At 36.6% G+C, this 22,978-nt stretch overlaps 1 protein-coding gene across 1 annotated transcript in view; it reads right to left on the minus strand.

Annotated features, from left to right (window-relative positions):
• Positions 1–11,594: 11,594 nt before the first annotated feature.
• The window catches only part of LOC306861127 (PDZ domain-containing RING finger protein 4-like), a 30,713-nt gene continuing 19,329 nt past the window's right edge, over positions 11,595–22,978 (minus strand). Inside the window, exons 2-8 of the mRNA XM_079403219.1 lie at positions 21,112–21,359; positions 19,635–19,737; positions 17,535–17,633; positions 15,919–15,981; positions 14,875–14,976; positions 14,117–14,233; positions 11,595–14,031 (exon numbers count right to left, since the gene is read on the minus strand). Coding sequence (XP_079259345.1) covers positions 12,433–14,031; positions 14,117–14,233; positions 14,875–14,976; positions 15,919–15,981; positions 17,535–17,633; positions 19,635–19,737; positions 21,112–21,359 — 2,331 coding nt within the window. The 3' untranslated portion in view covers positions 11,595–12,432. The remainder of the gene's footprint in view (positions 14,032–14,116; positions 14,234–14,874; positions 14,977–15,918; positions 15,982–17,534; positions 17,634–19,634; positions 19,738–21,111; positions 21,360–22,978) is intronic.

Raw genomic sequence — 22,978 nt, forward strand, 5'->3', positions numbered from 1 at the left:
TAAAGAGGAAAATCAAGTCTGCTGTTCAACTTGCAAGTTGTTGGAAAAGCTCTGCTTTCCATTGGGATTTGGTAGGTAAAGTGTAATTCGGGCATCTGAAATACACATTAGTAACAGAATTCTAACATGTTTTTAATCCATGAAATTAATTAAATGTTCAATGCAATGACATGAAACTAGTTTGGAATTATGATGGTTGATATTTGGCATTATACAACAATAAGGTCCACAAAAACGCTGATTCAAGCAACTGAATTCAGAATAGCATACTACTCATATTATTTATGCCATGTCTTCGAGCCGTTCTCATGAAAATGAGTATCAATTGCAATTTTTTTATTTTATTTTACGTGCTACTTATATGCAGAAACGGACTTTGCCGTGCATATGATACGCACGTGCTTGACATGCATATAATGCGCAGGTTTTGAGTGCATATGATTCGCACTTTGTTGGCGTGCATATAATATGCATTTTGGCGTACATAGAATATAATAATATAATACGCATCTACCCCACACCCCTAAACCTACCAATTGCGTATGCACGCCAAAGATAATTTTTGCGCATAAATAGTACACCAAATAGAAACAGAAAATTGTGCCATTGAAACGCACATTCATGAGATCAAGTCATGCCTTCATGTGACAGAAATAGTGAAAGTGTGTGAAAGTAAAGTGAAGTGTGGCCCATACTTGGAATTTGTGCTCTGCATTTAACCCATGCAACCTTTGGGTTACAAGTCCGACTCTCTAACCATTAGGCCATGACTGCCCCCAAAAGAGTGTGACTGTTCCCGTCTAGTTAGTAGTAGTGTGCAAGTAGTATGCTAGTGTGCTATTCCGAATTCAGCTACTGTTTTTATGAATGAGTCATTGAATCATTTATTCTACCTATTTGTTCAAAACACTGATTCATTTATTTACCAAAGCTGAAACTTCAAAATGAAATGTCAATCATTTTTGTATTTATCTGGAACAAAAACATTCCATGAAATGATCTTGCAATATACTATTATATAGATTTATACTAAAACTGTCACTGTTAAGGTTAATGTGCTCAAAATATCCATACAATAATAATAAAAAATGAACAATACAAGTATATTTATAAAATAAAGGATTCGTAAAGATTTTAACATTTCTAAAGCTGTGCATTCAAATACCTTTACTTTTTAGAACCTGTGGTCAAAACATAATTTTTAGATGGCAGATATTAATATTACATGGAGACTGAACCATGTTTTGGTGCAATATATAATCAGATTCAGAATAAGAAAAATTGAGGAATAGTAAAGCTTTAAATTAAACTAATGCACAGATCAGCCTCTTTGCAAGAGTATACATTCATGCAACCGCGCGCACACACATATGCTAGTTCTCAATCTCTGTATCTAGGTCTTGCTATATTTGCCCAGTTTTGCTTTCCACAGCACTTTTTCTGAATAATTACTCCCTTTCGAGTTATGAGCAATACTTCCAGCAAACGCACTGGTTCTTAGAAAGAAACATTCAGCATATCAAGGTCAGAAGAAACCTAGAGATTACATCAATGCAGAGACATGATTACATTTTTGCATTTATAATAGCTGCAATGAGACACAAATGGATAAGAAGTGGAAAACACCCAAGGGTCTTTCATACGTCACAAGTCCTGGTTTTGTTTTTAGAGAACAGCTGCTTTCAAAAGACTATTTACTCTAATGAATGGCACATCATCATAATATTGCAGTGCATCACAGTCTGTCATTAAAATGGAGGAAAAACCTTCTCATGTACTCTAATAAATTGAGCAGAAGGTGGAGTGGAAGCCAAAAATAACTCGCACCTCAACCCTTAGTTTAACCAGTTTACAAGACACCTCCTTTCATGACAGCCTGAGGTCATGAAACATAATAATGATATTAAACAATCTCTGCTTACATGCTTTTAATACATTATCTAATAATAAAATGAGCATGTGAATAGACTCATCTTGCCTCAGGCCAATAATGAACTAGCGTCTAGTCCGAACAAGCTGCAGGTATCAATTACGTGGTGCATTTACTAGCTTGACAGAAATGATTCTCATTTGATAATGAACTAACTATGGCACATAGAAACACAATCACTTTACAAGCTAGATAAAAGAGAAACAATTTATAAAGGATTTGAGTAGGTCTAATGAATTGAGAAAAAATACAGATAGTCACATGGAAGGGGATTTGTAGCATGAGCCACTAAAACAACCAAACTTACTTTATGAACTATGAGTATGATGGAATATTTGCATTTCCTCAATTCATTTTCACTCCATTGCCAGTCCCACAATAGAGCAGCTGTGCAGCAACACACCTGATTCTTAGTGTGTCCTAAATCCTTCTCTTTCACTTGGTCATGCTTTTTATTTTTTTCTCAAACGATGCTAACTTTCACAGAACTAACTTAACTTTTTGCAGCCAATTTTTGCAATTACTTTTAATCAACAAAATAAAAATCAGTGCTCCTCAAGTTCACACAAGGTCTTAGCAGACAGGTGTAGCCCACATTAACTATGTATCACATTAACTATGGACATGTTTGATGACATCACAATTTGGGCAAATTAGAGCATTCTGGGAAATGAAGTGTTCTTCCATGAAATGGCCATAAAATTATTCACAAGTTATATACAAATTTTTGTAGATTATATTTACCCCGGATGTTGTGTGTATGATAACATTTATCTTAATGTTGACATTAAAATATTTTTTTTAAATACTAAAAAACAAAAATGTTAAGATGAGTGCACACTGTACAATTTTGGCCTCAATTTGGCCATCTAAATGCAAACATTCCTCTTATCCTAGTTATGCAAGTCAGTTGCTAGTTTGACAACCGAATAATGAGCACTGCGATCAGATTTGACCGCTGATGATATTCTGTTAATGTCAGATGTTTTGAGGCAGAGTCCTGCAGTGTGGCATCTCCTACTATGACTGTCAAAATAAAAAATCATTAGGAGCACAGAACCTGATGACACAATTAGCGCAACATCAACAAACTACCACTTGCTCTAAACACATTGTCTTAATTTTTTTTTTCCATTTTTTCGTTTCCATGATCAAAATTAATGCTATAGATTAAAGCTATTTTTGCTTGCAGTTCCACATATGAATACAGTTCACAGCCACCAAACATGTCACGAATTGACGAGGTAAAACTCCAGGCCGAGTCTTCTTGCATGTGTCCATTTTTACATTACTGTAAGTCTGAATAAGATCCAGCAGTGTGCTATGGCATATAGCTGGGATCTTGTTCATAAATTCTGACAAGCAGCTATCTTATAACAATATGTCCTCTTTTTCTTTTCTAAATGTCTAAATTGCCCAAAATGTCTTGGCACTAAAGAAGTGCTTTCTACAGTCCTTATAAACTATATGTACACATATTTGCACCGTTCTCAAATAACCCATCTTCTTGCCTGCCAGGATTTGTTGATTATATACAATGACTGCATACTATTTGTCAAATCACTTGTCAGTCTTTCAGAACGTATGAAAACAATAGGAAAACATAGCCAAAACCTGGGCATTTAGGCAATTTAGAAATCCTGGCCAGGAATCTAGGGTCACACTAAACAATTACAGGACTAGTATAAATCATACAGTGTGCTTTATTTAAAGCAGTCATGTAATGTTTTAATATTCATTTGAAATTTTACTTAAAATATAACTCTAATTACACTCCCTTAAATTCAATGTTGATTCACAATTATGCACTTTTGCAATTTATCCAAATTAATTGTAATTTAAAAGGCATTCTTAATTCAATTCAATAAAAGCTTTTCCAAGACATATATGTACTGATCCCATCTCCACACCCAACACAAGTTACTCAAGAGCACTCAAGTTAACACAAGAGTCTGGAGCCAAAGTAATGTGGCGCCAAAGTATGTCCAATACACTGGATACACAAATGCAACAAGTCTCATTTGCAGACTCTCTTGCATCGACTGGTTTTGGTTATGATTCCAATCACAAACACAACTTATATTGAGCTTAATTAGCTGAATCAATATCTCCATGTAGGACTGTTTGTCTTGCTGTCAGGTAATCTGATTAGTCTGCACGCAGAGTGACCGGGCGTTTACTTATACACTCACATCCTTTCCTCAAATGAATCTTTTATTGATCACAGAAGTGCATGTCTGACTCTTGCATTATACATCCTGCAGTTTGTGCACTTTTAGAGTGATTTAACACTGCATTTATCGTGGAATAAAGTGCCATATTTCAATTAAATTCCTTTTAGTTCAGAAGAGAAGCAATGGTATTAGTGCTCTTTTCTGAACTCAGTGCTCTGCTAAAATGTTGATTGCATATCAAATGATAAGATAAAATAAATCAATAACCTGCCACAATGTGAAATATCAAACATCAGTCTTCTTTCTGCAATAAAAATCTGGCGATCACACTTCTGGTTCCTATAAAGTCTGAATCAACCAGTTCAATCTTCTTGAGTGGATCTCTTAATTTATTTTCATTCGCTCTTCATTTTTTCATGGCTTCAAAGGGGTTTCAAAAGGATTTCTAAGAGAGGGGCGCCATCTGTGCTCCTCAGTCGGAAACAAGAGTGAGCTGTCAGACCTCACACCTCCATAAAGTTTTTCACAGAGAAAGAAAAAAAGTGGAAGGCCAGCCATATTCATGTTCATAAAATGAATCTCACTTTCTGCACCAAAAACATTTGTGAGTGTTGGAGCTTGAGGAAGAAAGGAAACTCCATATGGCTGATTGGCACATGCCATTTCATGCTTATTAAATCCAGCACTCAGAATATTGGTGAGCGAATCTGAACAATGTGCACCGCTATAGTGGATGCAATTATTTTAAAAGGAAAAAAACTGAATTAATTAATTTTCTTTTTTAAATCAATATCAAAATTTTAGGTTGAACTATGAATGCATTTAGGAAAGTATATATTTTAGAATATATTAATGCATATTTTTGGTTATTAGTTAGCATTAACAATGAGAAATTAATTTGTTATAATATTTAGTATTCTTTGTTAACATTAGTTAATAGAAATACAACTGTTCGTTATTAGCTTAGGTCCATTAATAAATAATAATACTAATAATAATAACAGACACAAATTTTCATTTTAATAATGCATTTGTAAATGTTAAAATTAACATTAATTAAGATTAATGAATGCATTTTTCATTGTTAGTTCATGTTAACGAATTAACTAGTGATAACCAATTTAACTTTATGGCAAAGTGTTACTTTATCCTACCATATACCACCATATACTAATTCATTTTAAATGGTTCAGCAGTATAACAAATGAGTTTTAAAATAATGCAAATATTCCATTTAGTCTCTCAATATGAGCTCATAAAGCTGCATGCATAATAAGTAGAATTAATTAGCAAAATTATGTTTATATGGAATACATGTCACACCGCAGGGCGTCAACTACCCAAATGCATTCATTTGAAATACTCGAATGCTTTTGCATCAGATTTGAGTTCATGTAAATTCATCTACAGAGTATGTATGGACCTATTAATCATAAGACTTTTTGAATGCATAAATGTAAATAGAGAAAAAAGACATAGACCACTTAAGCTCATTTAATAATTGAAACCCTGACTAGTCTAAAGAGATTGTGTTTGAAGGATACATAAGCAACAAAAAGAAACATGGTCTGTGTGTTGCCATCCTTTGCTCTTGCCAAGGCTTTGAGCAAATCTTTAGAGGGCATTTTGAAGGATTGGTGAGCTACAAAAGAGTTAATCAACAATGAGAGGATCTATGAGGCATGCCAAGAAAACATCTCACCTGTGCTGGATCAATACAGGTGAACTGAGCATGCTATTGAAGAGCAGAAAGCTTTTAGCTGAGCATTATCTTTTGCCATAAAACATTACCGTTTCCTTTCTGAATCAACATCCATCAAACTGCCAAATTTCTGCAAAACATGCCCTATTCAAAACAAAAGAACAATAATAATGCAGCTGAACTGATCCCCAATACCCAACCCTTACTGGTTTCCATTAATATCAGTTTGTTACTCCAGATTCTCACTCTGGATAATTGCTTGAAACGGTGTTTGAAACACAACAAAATCAGTACAAACAAATTGAACATTGCTTTCTTTTTAAAGGAATAAAAAGAAGACAAAATGAGGCTGATGTGTGAGTGTGTGTGTGTGTGTGAGCCGTTGGCATGTTGTCAGCTCAGCTAATTATAATTGTGCTTCTCCTCCTATGCGCTCATGTTTTTGACTGCCAAAACTTGCCTGTGCTAAAAACTACACCTTAACAAACCAATGAGAGCTGAGGGGGCCAGAAGGGGGTTTGAAATGCGTAGCGCACCTGCTGAGATCTGAGCATGGAGGCTGAATGGATTTTCAGTGGGCCTTGCACGACATGCAAAGTTAGAAAATGAATGCCCTCCATCATGCATTACTGATTTTTTGCATAAAATGAAACTTTCCTTAACTTTGAAACTGGACATTTGCTGTCCTTCATGTTGCTAAAATCACCAACTCTGACTTCAAGAAACAGTTCACCCAAAATCGAAATCTTGCTGAAAATTTACTCACTGCCTGGCCATCCAAGATGTAGATGATTTTGTTTTTCATCTGTACAGAAATTTAGCATTATATCATTTGTTCACCTATGGATCAGTGAATGGATGCCATCAGTTCAAACAGCTGATAAAAACATCCCAATAATCTACAAGTAGTCCACACCACTCCAGTCAATTAATGTCTTGTGAAGTAAAAAAGCTGCATTAGCTGTTTGGACTCTCATTCGGCACCCATTCACTGCAGATGATTCACTGGTGAGCAATTAATTTAATGTTAAATTTCTCCAAATATGTTCTAAAGAAGAAACAAACTTACCCTCATAGCCTGAGGGTGCGTACATTTTCAGCATCTTTTTTATTTTGGGGTGAATTATTCCTTTCAGGTCATGTTATCTCTGCCTACGCTGCAGTCCCTTTCCATGGCACAAAGTCATCAAACCTGCCAATATCTACAGCTGTCCTTGTCTATTGTTCTCTGACTTCTGTCTATTATCTCTCCTTGCCTGCAAATTATTCCTTTTGTTCTCAGTGTGTGCAAATGTTGTTTTTCTGAATATGAAACATGAATCCGTAATGCTGTGTGGAGGATTAGAGATGTTGCCGTGTTTGGAGGAGAACTGCCTTATTTTCAGGTTCTCCATGCACAAACAGCTGCTTACTGTTGGATTAAGAGCCATTGTTCAATGAATCTCAACATGGGCACTGATGTCTCACAGTATAAGCCTTTAATTATGCCAGACACTGTTTCAGGCAGTCAAGACTTTGCCTCCAATATATTGTAGTTTCAAAACACTCACAGTGGGATCTCTGAATGCACAAGAACAATTGAAAAATGGAACAGTTTTTTTGCAAAATAAAAGACATGACATTATTTTTATAGTATTATTTTTGCTTTAATGCACTGAAAACATTGGTATATATATATATCTACATTTATTCACTTTTGACCCAGTGTTTTTTTTTATTTTATTTATTATTTATAGTACTTTTATTTTAATTTTTTTATTATTATTTTATATTTATATTAGCTTTCTTTTTTTATTTCAGTTTTAGTTTTAAGTGATTTCAATACTTTAATTTAAACTTATTTTATTTCAAGTAGATAGTATCTTAACTGAATTTCAATTGTTATTTCATTTTAATACATTTAATAGTTATAGTTAACAAAAACAGTAGCTCTCTGACCTGAATTTTTCCATCAACTTTTCACTTGTATCTTATTTCTTACAAACTCAAGTTTGCAGTGTTGTGTCTGACAGCTCATTAAAAAAATGCCAGAAAGCAACAAAAGTCCACAGGGCAGTTTCACAGACTGTGTGTCCATCATCAAAGTCAGAAGATGGCTATATAGAAAAGACACACTACTGTTCACCTCCCACCCTGTCAGCTCTCGGTTCTTTTGTCTTTTCATCAGCCCTTGTTTTTGGATTCACCCCATTATTTCTGTCATGCTCTCTCATGTCTCTGCTTTCCCAACGGGCTTAGAGAGCTCTGAGAGCTGGAGCTTCAAAAAGCATGCAAAGGATGTTACGGGAGGGAAAAAATCAAATACTGCTGAGTTCAGCTCAAGTACACCAAAAACTCAAAAGGAATGTGACACTCTACACCCCAGAAATGAAAAGTCATTACACACTATCAGGAGAGATGTTTTGGCAGGAGAGTTATACTGTGTATTCAGTCTGTCTAGACTCACAAAGTCATGTTCTGGTTGTTTTTATTTACTCATGTTGTTCCCAACTTGAGTAATTTTTCAGTGGATTTTTTTTTTTTTTTTTTTTTTTTTTTTTACAAACGATGTTTATAAGTATAGTGGAATACTTGAATGTGAAAGTTAATTCTATATAATTCTCTCTCTCTCTCTCTCTCTCTCTATATATATATATATATATATACATACAGTATATACTGTATACAGTATATAGTGAATGGATTATCAGTGGATGGATGGATAAAGATTGTCGGATGGATGGATGGATGATGAATAAAGACTGTCAGATAGATAAATAATTATAGTTTGTTGGTTGAATAGATGGATAGATAAAGATTGTTGGTTGGTTGGATAGTTGGTTGGTTGGTTGGATGGATGGATGGATAAAGACAGTTGAATTGATGGATATATATGGATTGTCTGAACAATGGATGAATGGATGGATGGATGGATAGATGGATAGATGGATAGATAAAGATTGTTCATTAGTTGGTTGGTTGGATGGATGAATGAACGGATAGATAAAGAATGAATAAAAGTTGAATTTATGGATAGTTATGGATTGTCTGAACAATGGATGAATGGATGGATGGATAGATGGATAGATGGATAGATAAAGATTGTTCATTAGTTGGTTGGTTGGATGGATGAATGAACGAATAGATAAAGAATGAATAAAAGTTGAATTTATGGATAGTTATGGATTGTCTGAACAATGGATGAATGGATGGATAGATGGATAGATGGATAGATAAAGATTGTTCATTAGTTGGTTGGTTGGATGGATGAATGAACGGATAGATAAAGAATGAATAAAAGTTGAATTTATGGATAGTTATGCACTGTTGGAACAATGGATGGATGGATGGATAGATAGATAAAGATTGTTGGTTGGATGAATGGATGGATGGTTAAAGATATGGATTGTGGGATGGATGGATGGATGGACGGATGAATAGATAAAGATTCTTGGTTGGTTGCTTGGTTAGTTGGATGGATGGATAGATAAAGATGGTTGGTTGGTTGGTTGGTTAGATGGATGGATGGATAAAGATTGTCAAATGAATGGATAGATACGGATGCTCAGATGGATGGATAAAGATTCTTGGTTGGTTGGTTAGTTGGATGGATGTATAGATGGTTGCATAGATAAAGATTGTTGGTTGTTTGGTTGGATGGATGGATAAAGATTGTCGGATGGAGATATAGATGATTGGATGGATGGATTAATGGCTGGATAAATAGATAAAGATAGTCGAATGGATGGACAGATATGGATGGACAGATGGATGGATGGATGGATAAAGATTCTTGGTTGGTTGGTTGGTTGGATAGATAAAGATTGTTGGTTGGTTGGATGGACAGACGGATGGATAGATATGGATTGTCAGATGGATGGATTGAAGAATAGATAAAAATTCTTGGTTGGTTAATTGGATGGATGGATGGATAGATTGATGGATAGATAAAGATTGTTAGTTGGTTGGCTGGATGGATGGATGGATGAATGGATTTTTTCAGCAGTTAACAAAAAAAGTGGGACTACAAATGGAAATGTCAAGGTTATGGACCCCTATTTTAATGGTGTTACACAAAAGAAAGACACATTGGTTTTGAATGATGCGAGGGAGAGTGTAAATGATGACAGAAATGTCCTTTTTTTTGGGGTGCACTATTACTTTAAAGAAGATAAAGCTCTTCTTCAATGTGAAGTGTGAACATCACATGGATTGACAGTGCTCTCCATTATTCTTTGTAGTAAAATAGAGAGAGAGAGTGTGAGAGAGACGACGAAGGGGAAAAGGCACTTGCTTTGATATCCCTTCTCTCGTTTCACAAGTCTTCACTCTGTCAGTCATAATGAGCATTTATGAATAAATAAATGTGAAAGAGAACCTTAACGAGGTAAACGACTGGCACACATACATAATACAGCATATTTTCGCCATATTCAGTCTGAGAGAATATTCTTCCACAGCAGGGCCATAACGCAAGACAGGAGCAATTTCTGTAGCTGGTAATTAGGAAAAGTTCATAAACCTGAGAGTTCAGCTTAAGATGAAGATTGAAAACATGAAAGATGGAAAGAATCTAAAGATTGAACAGCTAAAATGCAGAGGATTTGTGATGAGAAGATGGAATTACAAAAACCTCCACATGCTGAAATATTCAAGAACGCATTCTGAGATGCTGTGGCATGCATTTTGTAGGCCATCCTTCTGATTTATCAGTAACACAAAAGAGCTTTCTATCAGCTGCATTACACAGGTGATTATGGATACATTCTACAATTACAATATTGCCATTCCTTATAAAATTACTAGCTAAGTGGTAAATTTATTTACTTGCTAAAGTAAATTTTAACTAAAATTTGGGTTCAACACAACAGGCACGTATTCAAAAGGGTCTCAATGAAATCAGTGTTCAAGTGACTCAACGCATCTGAGGTTTAAGGGACCCGTGCATGAGGCCTACGTTAGTGTTATCACTTTGAAACAGAGGCAGACAGGTCTTTACATGCAGCACACATTCATAGCAAAGATGAAAAACATTAGACTTCAAAAAGCCTCCAACCTCCCTCACACACAAACCATTCTAACAACCTCAGGCAGCTTTCATCCATTCAGAACAATCTGTGTAGAAATATTCTGCACGTATAACCAAACTAATATCAAATTATCTTTTTATATGTTCATGTAGGATGTTAGATTTTTAGATTTAACTGTATTTGTGTCATAGTGTCATTAATTGGTATTTTTTCTGGTTTTCAACATCCTTAAAGTGACAAATTTACTTGTGCAAAAAAAATTGCATCAGATAAACTTGTTTTGAGAGGGTTATGCCTAAAATAAGACTTAACAATTCATTAATTTGGTAAGAAAAGTAAACTTCATAATATCTTAACAGCTAACAATATTTGCTTATCTTTACATACATTTTACCTACAATAATACCTAAGAACATTTGCATCAAATACAGTGCAGTGTTTGATGGTCTGACGGCAAGATAAACATTTAGGTATTTGTGCAAAGAATTACATTTCCAGTCAAACAGATTTGATTTTAATGCAACTAACTGCCAGGATGTCAGTTTAACAATGACAGTTGTGGTATTTGGGTGAGATGCGAATCGGACAAATGCCAATGTTGTCTGACTCTAATGATATAATCACAGTTTATCTCATCAATGCAGTTCTTGATCTCAAGCTTAATTAGTTCAAGCAGTCAATCATAATACTAATCAATCAAAGCTGGAAGCTACAATCTTTGTATTCTGAACGGTTTGGTTACTGAAAGTCTGGAAGGATTACAAGACTGCTAATTTTTTAGTTATATAACAATAATTTATTATCCTTTTTTCCTTATGTAGCACACCTAGAACACACAGACCTGGCTACAAAGCTGTTTAACACATCAAAAAAAGACTAAAAACATGACAGCAAGATTACTCAAGGTGTCTCTTCACAACCTGTAGTAGAAAAATGAGCCTCTATACAAGGCACAATGAGAGTGGTAGAAACTCCATGTTTAGCGCTTGACTGAGATACAGACTGGGTCATTTGGCATTATAAAGATGAAATAAGATAACTTATTAGACTCAAAAATATAAATAATGTTCATACAGAACAGTACAAAAATCGTACGTATTGTATACAATACCATTAAAATGGTAACATCGTGCAGTATGTCAATTGACTCTTGTAAACCCATTAAACTGCAATGAAGACCTTAACCCATGAAGATCTTAATAAGAACAGTTACAGATATTTACATTTCAGATTTAAAATATGTAATGGCAGCAAAAGCCGATATTCAAGTACTGTATTTTATATCGCATGAAAACTTGCCATTTATAAAATACAAATGCATGGAAAGAAACACTACATTAAACCACAATGTAATGTGTAAAATCCTATTAAAACCGTCTTTTATACATTCTAGTATGAAAACACAGCGAGGTCTGTAACGGTAGTGTCAACGTGTCAGTATATCAAAAGAGTTTTTGAACATTCACATTTCTTGATGTCTTGAGTTTAATTGAGTTTTCACAAAGTATTACTCAGTTTCACAAAACATGAAAAATATCTGCATCTTCACCTTTATAAAATGGCCACTTGGAATGAGGCAAGTACATAAACCGAGACCACCTGGGGTCATGCTTTTCTCTAAACTGTGGTGACTGACAGGAAGGCATTGTGAACTTTGGTGCCCTCAGGTGCTCGTGCTCCATGGCTCATGAGCTCTTGAATGGTCATCCAGTTGTCAAGGATCTTCTTGTTTCGTTTCTTCAGCATCTTCTTATGACTGAGCTCCAAGATGCTGACCTCTCCACTTGCCGTCCCCATGGTCTCCCTGAGGCACTCAAGCCGGCTCCTTTGCATGAACTCCCTCCTGCGCCTCTGTTCTCTGGCCCGTGCTAGCTGCTGCTTGCGTTCTTCTTTACTCCAGTACCGGCCCATCTTCAACTCGCTGACTGCGTCGTCATCTGTAGTCATCCCACCACTGCGTTCCTCCCGGATCCGTAAGGCTCGTTCGCGCAGGATGCGGTCCCGTGCGGGCCGACGTGCCACATACCTGGTTCCGTCTGCTCGTACTTTGACCTTCCATTCAAGTCGGCCAGGTGGCGAGGGTCCAGGCCGTCCACGGAGGCTGAGGAGGCTAAGCTGGCTCTGGGAGTACTCCAGAGAGGAAGAGGAATGTTGTTGTAGGAGCTGTAGGTAACTCTGGTAGTGTCGTGTGCTGGGAGGCTGAGTTGTTGTGGTGTTACTGTGGTAGGGTGATTGGGAGTGCAGAGTGGTTGCAACCCTATTCCGGTGTCTTTCTTTCTCGCAGCGCTCATCATCAGCTGGAAGCGCTGGGTCTGACTCCGAGGGGTTGCTGGGGCTTTGCTCCAAGCTGCTGGAGAAGGTCTGGCTGGGTCCTTGTGAACCAGGACTGGTGATGGGGGTCTGTAAGGGTGGTGTGGAGCTGGTGTACGTATGGGCACGACTGCAAGTAGGGCTACTTTGGCTGGGTAAAGACAAGATGGGACTATTGTAGGGACTCTGCAAGTGTTGGGTACTCCGAAGGTTCCTCTGATTGGTCAGGTGGACTCGATGCTGTAGAGAATGATCTGGTGAACCTTCTGTTCCCAGTGGAGTCGAGCGGGAACTTTCGGCTGTATTGTAGGCACTAGAGCTGTCTTTATCTCTGAGCTTCTCACTTTGTAGTCTCTCAGGGTGTTCGTTGATGTCCGCAAGCTTGGCACGACGCAGTCGACTTTCCTTATCCATTCGAGGAGAGTCGTGCTTGCTCCTGCGCAGCTGGTGGGCTTGCATGATGCTCTGGCACTCAAGTTCAATGCTGCGCAGCTCTTCGTTGAGCATGTGCAGCTCCCGTGCCACTCCACTTCCGCCCTGCTCCGTCAGGCTGCACTCGATAGTACTGCTTCGCCTGTAGACCAACCCGCATTCTCCACTATTACGGATCTGGCACTTGAGCTCCAGGAGTTGCTGGAAATGGTCACACTCCACTCCATTCTCGCTCAACTTGCCCTCCTGGCCCTTCTCCTGCCTGGTCAAGCTTACGGTGTCCATAGGAACCAAATGCGAGCCCGCTTCCCACCTGTCCCGGAGTTGTCTTTGAGTCCATGTTTGGGGATGAGAGAGCAATTCATGTTCAGAGCTCTCTTCAAAGCGGCATTTCACGCCACTGTCCTTCTCCAGAATGGTAGAAGAACATGTTGCTGTATCTGTACTTGCTGAGGCATCCTCATGTCTTTTAGACTGCAAAACAAGAACAGACACAAATGCCTGTCATAACATCAAGTCTTTGTTCTAAGGAACTTTTGGCAAATATGGTCACACTTACCCGCTTTACACAACCAGCTGTTTGAAGAATTCCCTCGTTTTTCTGTTCTTCTAAAATCTCCATCTTCAGCTCCTCTAGGAACTCTTGATGGTCTTCATCAAGCCAGCTTCCATCCATCTAAAAGAGAAGATCCCAATAGGGTTCACAACTTCTGGGCCAACCAAGGGGTCAAAGTTTGGCATAACTGCAAAAAGCATCTTTTTCCTTTGCTGGCCATTCAAAAATAGGTGTGTATTCTGGTGGAATACATATTTTTACAAGCTTTGGTAGATATTTTACCATTTATACTGTCTTTTATGAGAGCTTTTTAAAACATGAAATGGACATAGAATTTTAGCTTTTTGCTGCCATTTACATCAAAGCCAAGAATAGTCACTTGTGAAGGGTTTTGGATCCCTGTTGAAAAAAAACAACAGCATATGCTGGTTATATAGGTTTTGAAGCATGGCAGCTGGTTTGAGCTGGTTTAAGCTGGTCCTTAGTTGGTCATGAGCTGGTTTAAAATGGTCCTGAGCTTAGGACCAGCACATGACCAGCTCATAACCAGCTCAAACCAGCTGTCATGCATCAAAACATACCTAACCAACATATGCTGTTTTTTTTTTCAACAGGGATAAAACAATCTGAATTTTACTGACATAATTTTCATGTGGCTCTAGTCTCAAGTGATTAGCTCACAAATATGTTTAAATTAAAAAAATCCACAGAAACAGAACTGTGGCACTTAAATGTGGGCTAAGATTGGCTACCAGTCTCACCTGTCCTTCAGGTCTGGTGACAAGTAACACTATGGATCTGGAATTTTCATTTGAGAGGAGAGCGACAGCTTCTTCCCTGTTCTGCACGTCATGACCATTTATCTGGAAGATACATGGACACAGAGAGACAATTACATACACACAAAGATAATGACAGAGTGTCAGGATTTTCATACCGGAAGCACACTTCATCAGTGACAGAAGTGGAGCAAAATTGCATTTCCTTACCCACCCCAAAACTAGGCCCCCCTTCTGAGATAACAACCTACAGTCAATTATGCATTTACTGGAGGAGAGACTTTGCATCGATTACTAAGACTGCCGACTGGGCTGCAGGAGCCACAGCATTCATAAAAAGCTGTTGTGGTGGTACACGCCCAGACACACAATTAAGCACCCTTTGACAGGTGCCGTTCATCTTTTCCTCTATAGAGTAATGGCACTGTCAAAAGAAGATAATAGGGGTGGAGAGAGTGAGACAGACATGCACTGAACCACTGTATTCATCTCCCTCACGGTTACATCCACAGATGCCTTGTGCCTTTTGTATCTCGCTCTCTCTTTATCTTCATTTGCCTATAAATTCTCCAAACCTTTAACCCTACCGTCACTGCTGAATGGCACAGCAACTTGGTCTACATTCTGCAAAAGCAGATCCATTTAAAACTGATATTTAAGTGCAATTTATCACGGTTTTCCAATTTATTTATGTACAATGATTTGTACAGACACACACATGCAAAGCACTATTCAGTGGCAAGTCATTATATTTTCATTATTTAATTTTAAATACATGAAAAAAACAATTACTGTTATATTTTGATGTATATTCATTTATATTAATTTTACACCACCCTTTTTTTTTTTTTACATATTTAAGATAGATAGATGTCAGTGCGTTAACAAAATTTTGGACCCATTGTCTCTACCAAATAAATAATCAAAATCATCATCTGGTTTAATAGGATGATGGATAATCATTTTTGGAAGATTAGGTTGTGAATGAGCATGTGTAAATGTGTGTAAAAAAAAAAAATTTCCCACCTGTAAAATTCTGTCTCCCTCTCTGATGCGTCCATCCCTTGCAGCTATGCTGTTGAGCTCGACCTATCAACAGCACAACAAACATGGCATCAATATGTAAATTGTCATAATTCATCTCAACACACCAGCAATAATTCCAGGATTTATCACAAAAATAATTCATTATTGTAATAGATTAGTTCTAAAATGAGAAAAATCTATTCCTTTCAGACTATTTACAATAGAAGGCAATATAATGCCCCCATACGTATAATATATAATGATGGGAAGTGAATATTTCAAGGAATATATAAAGGATGTGGGAATATTTTTCTTGTTTCCCCCCAAAAGTAATACATATTATTCAGCACGCTAATTAAAACATATTCTTTATAAGAATTTATATAAGAATCTATGCTGGTTAACTTTTCTTCCTCTGAAATAAAGATCTCACACATCAGAGACATGCTGATAGAAGAGGGAGAAAACATTATTTCAGTACATTGACGAGTATTATACGAATAAATGCATTTTTAATGACTAATATTTGCATAACATACTTTCTCCCCCAACAGACATGTATTAATAGAGTATTTCTGTAGGTTGTTTATGATACATTTTCTAGAGATGATACAAAAAGGAGAAGCAGCTCCCCTTGTTTGATGTCAGGTGCTCCACATTTACACATCTCTGAGCGAGAAATGGTGTAAGAACAGGCAATATCTGTACAATAAGCTAGAATTCTCTCGGTCGATATGCAGTCCCTGTTTTCAGCCTTTGTTTTGCTTTGGTGTGTCAAGTAGGTGAGAGATAAAAAAAGTGCCATTTTACACTTCACGGGAGACAGGAGGGGAGCCATTGCTTGCTAATTAAAATCAGCAATTAAAACACTGAAAAAGAACTGTCTGTATGCAGAATAATTTTCCAAATTTGACTTGCTCTCTTCATGCTTGGCTCAGTCCTGGTAGACTTTCGTCTGCCATTTGAACTTTGGGAAACAGGACAATTTTCCATATTAAACACTTAATTTCAGTGAAGGAAATACAGTGATGTGGAACAATGAGAATGGATCAAACTGAGCTTTTATCTTTTAATTACTTTTCAGAACATTTTAATTGCTGTTAAAAAGGGTTTGGTCCGATTAATTTGATTGCCTGCATCAAATTTGATGCTCAGTGTCACATCTTACAGGTGAGAACAACATGTGCTAATGAATTAAACACTGATCACCATATTACCATTCTTTGTTCTAAACACATAATTCAGTTCATTTTCAGTAGATCTTTGTCTGTAAATTGAACTGCTGCACTAAAAAACACAAAACAGAGTCTGAAACTATTAAAAAATGTCAACTTTTTTCCTTTGTTAACACATTGTCTGTTAAAGGCGATGATTAACCTTTAGAAAATGTTGAACTTAGACATCATGAACTATTTTATTGTCCATGCATAACCAGTTTTACATCCCTGTTGTAAAATAAAATAAAATAAAATTAAATTAAATTAAATTAAATTAAATTAAATTAAATTAAATTAAATTAAATTAAATTAAATTAAATTAAATTAAATTAAATTAAATTAAATTCCAGGTCCAAATGATCATAATTTTCCAATTACAAAAAAATTACAACTACCCACCTGGCCAACAAAAATGCCTGTATCTTCCTCATCATCAGTGCGGTAACAAAGAGTAAGACCCAGCTTTTCCTGGCTGTTCATTCGACAGAGTTCAATCTCCTGTAACACATAAACATCCAGATATATTAAAATACATGAGTCATCCATACATCTCATTTATTCCATTAAAACCGAACATGACCTTTTCCTTTGTTTTTCAAGGGCAAGAAAGAGGAACAGACATCCAGTATGAACAGAAACATGAGCAACTATGAGCTCAGCTGTACTCGGAGCTCAGACAATTGCCTTTATGCTCATTTTCAAGGCATTTATTTTCTTATGAAAGCAACTAGTAAGAAAATTCTGCAGTTCAGTACATTTCACTAAGTACATTTCTAAGCTTCTAAACTCAACAACCAAATGCATTGTTTTAGAGTAGTAAAGTCATCTTAAATGTCTGGCTTTACATAAGGATGAAAAGGATGACCAGTAACGGTTCCTTTGCCTGCAAAGAACATCAAGCTTGTCCTACAAAAAGATGCGCCCCCGTGAAATATGATATAATCAAGCAGGCAGAGGGGTTATATGTCAAGACTGAAGCCTGGCGCAAGTGACAGGACTGCATCTGAGAGACATTCATCTGTCAAAGGAGAGCAGTTAGCCACATCTCAACATCCCACGAACACCAGCCTCGGTTGAGTCAAGCAGAACGGCTCATTTATCGGTCGATGGTCCTGACCGAGCACTAGCGTCATACATCAACCGCTCCACCCTCCACATTAACCAGATTTACCACCTTGACTATACGAGGTTTTCCTTTTTCTTTCAAGAACACATACACCGAACTGTCAAGTGTCCTTATTTGGCAAATCATTTCTAAAAATGAGATACCAACATGTTCACGGCCACATCTGAGGTGTGATAAAAATAGGCTAACTCTCGTATTTCAGCTGAATCTGGGTTACTGTCAGTCCGCACAATGGATGCAATTAATCACCATCAGCTTTAATGCAGCTTCATATTGATCTGCTCGAGAAGCTCAGCGATACTTCATATTTTCTGCAAGTCCATTGTTCAGACCACATGCTCATCAAAAAGGATCAGCCGACCCGCCGAGCAAAGTAATCCACACAATCTCCCTTAAACTAGTGCAGCCAGCGATGGAACTGGCAAATCGCTGTGATAATTTTACAGATCATAGTATTAATCCAGGATATGTGCCATATTCGGAAAGCTAAAGTGGTTCTGTCAGACTTTCCTCTTGGCCTGAAGGATGTTCTCGTGATGGACAGACTGAAGTTATCTCGCATGGAAGAGGCTCACCCAGGCATGAAGACTAATGCAGTACCCATGGAGGACAGTTACTGTATTACTGCGCATAAATCCTGCACATAGCTACTCATGCACTATGCAGTTTTGATAAACAGATAAAAACCAAGAATGAAATAAACCAAGAATGAAAACATGCTACTAATTTGCTAACATAAAAACTATTACCGTACATGAAAACAGAACAATATGATTTTTGATCAAACATCTGTTGACAAGCTGTTCATGCACCTACAAACACTTATTACAAATAATGATTCATTAACACATATGCATTTGTTTTTCCAAATGAGCACGAGACCCAGTAGGAAAGAACATTAATGTCACTAAAATAAAACTAATTACACCTCAGTGGAGTCTAATCTGCCCCCCTGTTTATTAGTCAAAGGAATAGTATCGTTTGAGGGTTCTCCATCTGTAACATGCTACTTTGAAACATTAATAGCAAAGGAAACTCTTTTTTTACCTTCTGTTAACAATGAATTCAGATTTATTTATTCTTTCTTTCTTTCTTTCTTTCTTTCTTTCTTTCTTTCTTTTTTAAACTAAAATAATAATACAATCATTTTGGTCAAAATGTCACAAAAATTAAAAGTGTTTTTTTTTTTTTTTTTTTGCATACATTGTACTGATTTATTCAATCACTCCATCAGAGTCCCATGCATTTGAGACGCATTTAAAGTCAGGTGTAAATAGCTGGGCTGACTGTTTGTTATCGGGTCACCAGATGGCTTTTTACACCAGGTGTATATACATTACTATTCAAATGATTTCAGAAAGCATTTTACTTACCTCACACTCAAATTCAACTGCCCTGTCCACCTCTGCCTGAGTGCTGGCCACATATTCTGGACAATCAAAATATTCATGCTCCATAGTCTGAATGGAATGACAACTAGAGAAAGAGAGAACGAGAGAAACCAACTTATACACTAGGCTAGTTTTATGCCTGAAATATAGACCAATCCTGAAGCTATGCGTTACACTCCACAAAAGATAACAGAATCTGTTTGTAGTCTGGGGATGCATGTAATTACAAACAATACTCATTAATCTGTTAACACATCAAGCTGGGGTACAGTTGCAAATGCACTGTTCCAAGATCTAAGCAATCTATGCAAAGCGCACACACACACAAATGAGCTGAATCTTTGATTTTGCTTACTTGTAGCCAGACAAACAGATTAGCATAAATAAATCCAAACAAAACACATTCACATAAGGAGCTAATCAGATGTGGCCTATCATCCCCAGACACATGCCTTATTGGACGAACTGAAGCACTTGAAAAGCTGTGAAAGGGTATAAAACATCAAGAGAAAGCTCTGTGCCAGCATGTTTGATATTTTAGCACTCCATTAGGTTTTAATCACCCTGTATACTACTCATTACAGGAAATGGATAAGGGAAGCCACTACAATAATTACACATAGGCCCTGGCGTGATTTTTATGACGGCAGTGGGGGATATTTCATAGGGAGGAGGGGGGTAACGGCTGCTGCCTGGTGATGAAGAAATTCTTGACAATAACATGCGCTGATAGGACACCATTAGTATGCATACTCGGATGGTTAAGAAGAGAAGGTAGCATTTGTTAAAAAAATATAAAAAATAAATAAACAACAACAATAATAGTAGTAGTAGCAGTAGTAAGAATAAGAATAAGAATTAATCAATTAATTAAATACATATAAAGTAAATAAATCTAAACTAAAATAACACATTTATAAATATAAATATACATAGAAAATAAAATTGCATATATATATATATATATATATACTGTATATACATTTTCATATATTTATAGGATTTGTTAGAAAATAAACAAACAAACAAACAATTTTATTTATTATATATTTAATATATATATATTTATTTATTATAAAATACATATATTAAATAAATATTAAATAAAATGGCGCATTTTAAATATAAATTGCATATATATATATATATATATTTTTTTTTTTTTTTTTTTTTTTCATTTATTTATATTTAATTATACATTAATTAAACTTCCCATTTATTTGCAATTACATTTATATTTATATAATTATTTAATTTATTTACATTTTTATTTTATAACATTTTATTTAATTAACATTGCGTAATCAAAATACATAATAATAATAATGTTATTGTAACTACAAATATATATTGTATAATGAAATACACAAATACACAGTACAATAAACAGTATGAGGATTAAATCTAAATCTAATTAAGCCTAAATGTAATTAAGAGTTCTAGCAGCATATGTATGTACCTGTCCGACAGCAGGAAAGGGCAGATGTCTGGCACAGGTGGGGTGGTGGGTCTCATCTTAGCCAGAGCCATGATGTGCTCAAAGGTGATGTCCGTCTGTGTGCACACATCCACCACACACACTTCCTGTAGACTGTTCTGGTTCCGGGCCGAGGGCCCCCGCCTCAACACCTGCACCACGATGGGATCCTTCCGCATGGCCTCCACCGTTCCCTCATGTCCAGACTTGGAAAATTCACGCCCATTCACCTAATAAAAAGAGGAAACCATAAATATCAATAGAATTTAAACTACACAGACACACACACAAAGTAGCATAAAGCATTGCATATGTCATAACATTTTTTATTGTTTTTTATTCAACTAATATTATACATTATTTGTATTATTACTGTATTATTTTTAATTATTAATTATTAAGGCATAATTGTTTATAATAATGATTTCAAGACATTTCCACATTCTTAAGCATGCTTGTGTAGCTCTGATATATAGATTTCATAAGGGACCAAACAGTGTGCATAAACACAGTGACATCTGACATGTTGCACCTGACACCTGTCAAAGCCACCCCATCAGAATTCAATTACCCATGTCAGAAGGTTCACTGCCAGACCAATTAAATCAGCTTGTTTTAAACTCGGAGTACTCAGCCTTTCAACCATTTATTTAAGAGAGAATCATACCCGAGGGAACACACAAACCCCTTTACAGTAAGGCTGTAGGTTTGTGAAATAACTGACAGGTCAATACCCTACATGCCTCTGATGAAACTATTTTTATGATTAGTCTTCAAAGTGTAAACTTATTTTACTGGTCCAGAAACAAACAGAAACCCAACAAAAATCAATGAAAATGCAATGCAATGCAATAAAATAGAATAAAATAAAATCAAATTAAACAAAGAATCCCATTGGGTGTATTTACAATGCACGTTAATTCATGCATATTGTGGATTTCAACATACAGGTGAAATTATTAGGTAATGCTGAAAAAAACTAGGTCACATTGTCCACAGTGAGACTTCAAGGCTGGAGCTCCTTTACACATGATTTATTCTAGGCTGAGCAGTTTAACCTTCAGCTATGTGGTTCCTGTGATGCAGAACTGGAAATCAGCCTAATTATACAGGACTTCCTTAAGATTTCGTACCCTCATTTCACATTTCTAGCGAATGCCAACAACAAAGAGTGGTCTTTGGACCCTTTTCAACTATTTTCTTTTGTTTTGGGGGAGAGCTTAGCATTTGGCGCCTCAGGCTGTCAGGTACAACTGCTGTTGAACGACCTCAACATTCGACACAACATGACAGGGGCCTTTGCTACCAGACATTCATCAAGTCATACTAGCATCCTGCAACGTTCTTAACAGGTAGACTGAAGAGCAAGGGATCATCGGAGCTAGTTGTGTCTCACCAGATGGGCCAATTAATCCAGCGGTAACTAGGGAACAGTCCAAATATGCACAGAGATGGAGACTCTCTACCTGCTGAGTCTCGTCTTCAGAGCCGGCTAGGGTCATCAGTGCAGCTAACTCGACAGATGCGATCCTCAGCGCTGATAATGATGCTTGTGTCTGGCTGAAGCTAGTTACATTTATTTAGACATAACACAAGCTAAAGGTCTGGTAAAAAAATATAGGAAACTAAAACCTTACACCCACAAAAAATATGGCAGCATGATGGTTAAGGCAAGATGGAAAAACAGGAATAGCGCTATTGCTTCACTTTTAGGATGCAATAACTGGTATCAAGCATATGGCTGTACATTTGTGGAGAGATATTATGGATATCAGCCAATGGATATTTCCATACATATATGTTTATTCCCGTTATTTTTACAGTTAGATTACATTTTACCATCATGTAT

This window comes from Barbus barbus, assembly GCF_936440315.1.
Source record: "Barbus barbus genome assembly, chromosome: 42".
Classification (NCBI taxonomy): Eukaryota; Metazoa; Chordata; class Actinopteri; order Cypriniformes; family Cyprinidae; genus Barbus; species Barbus barbus.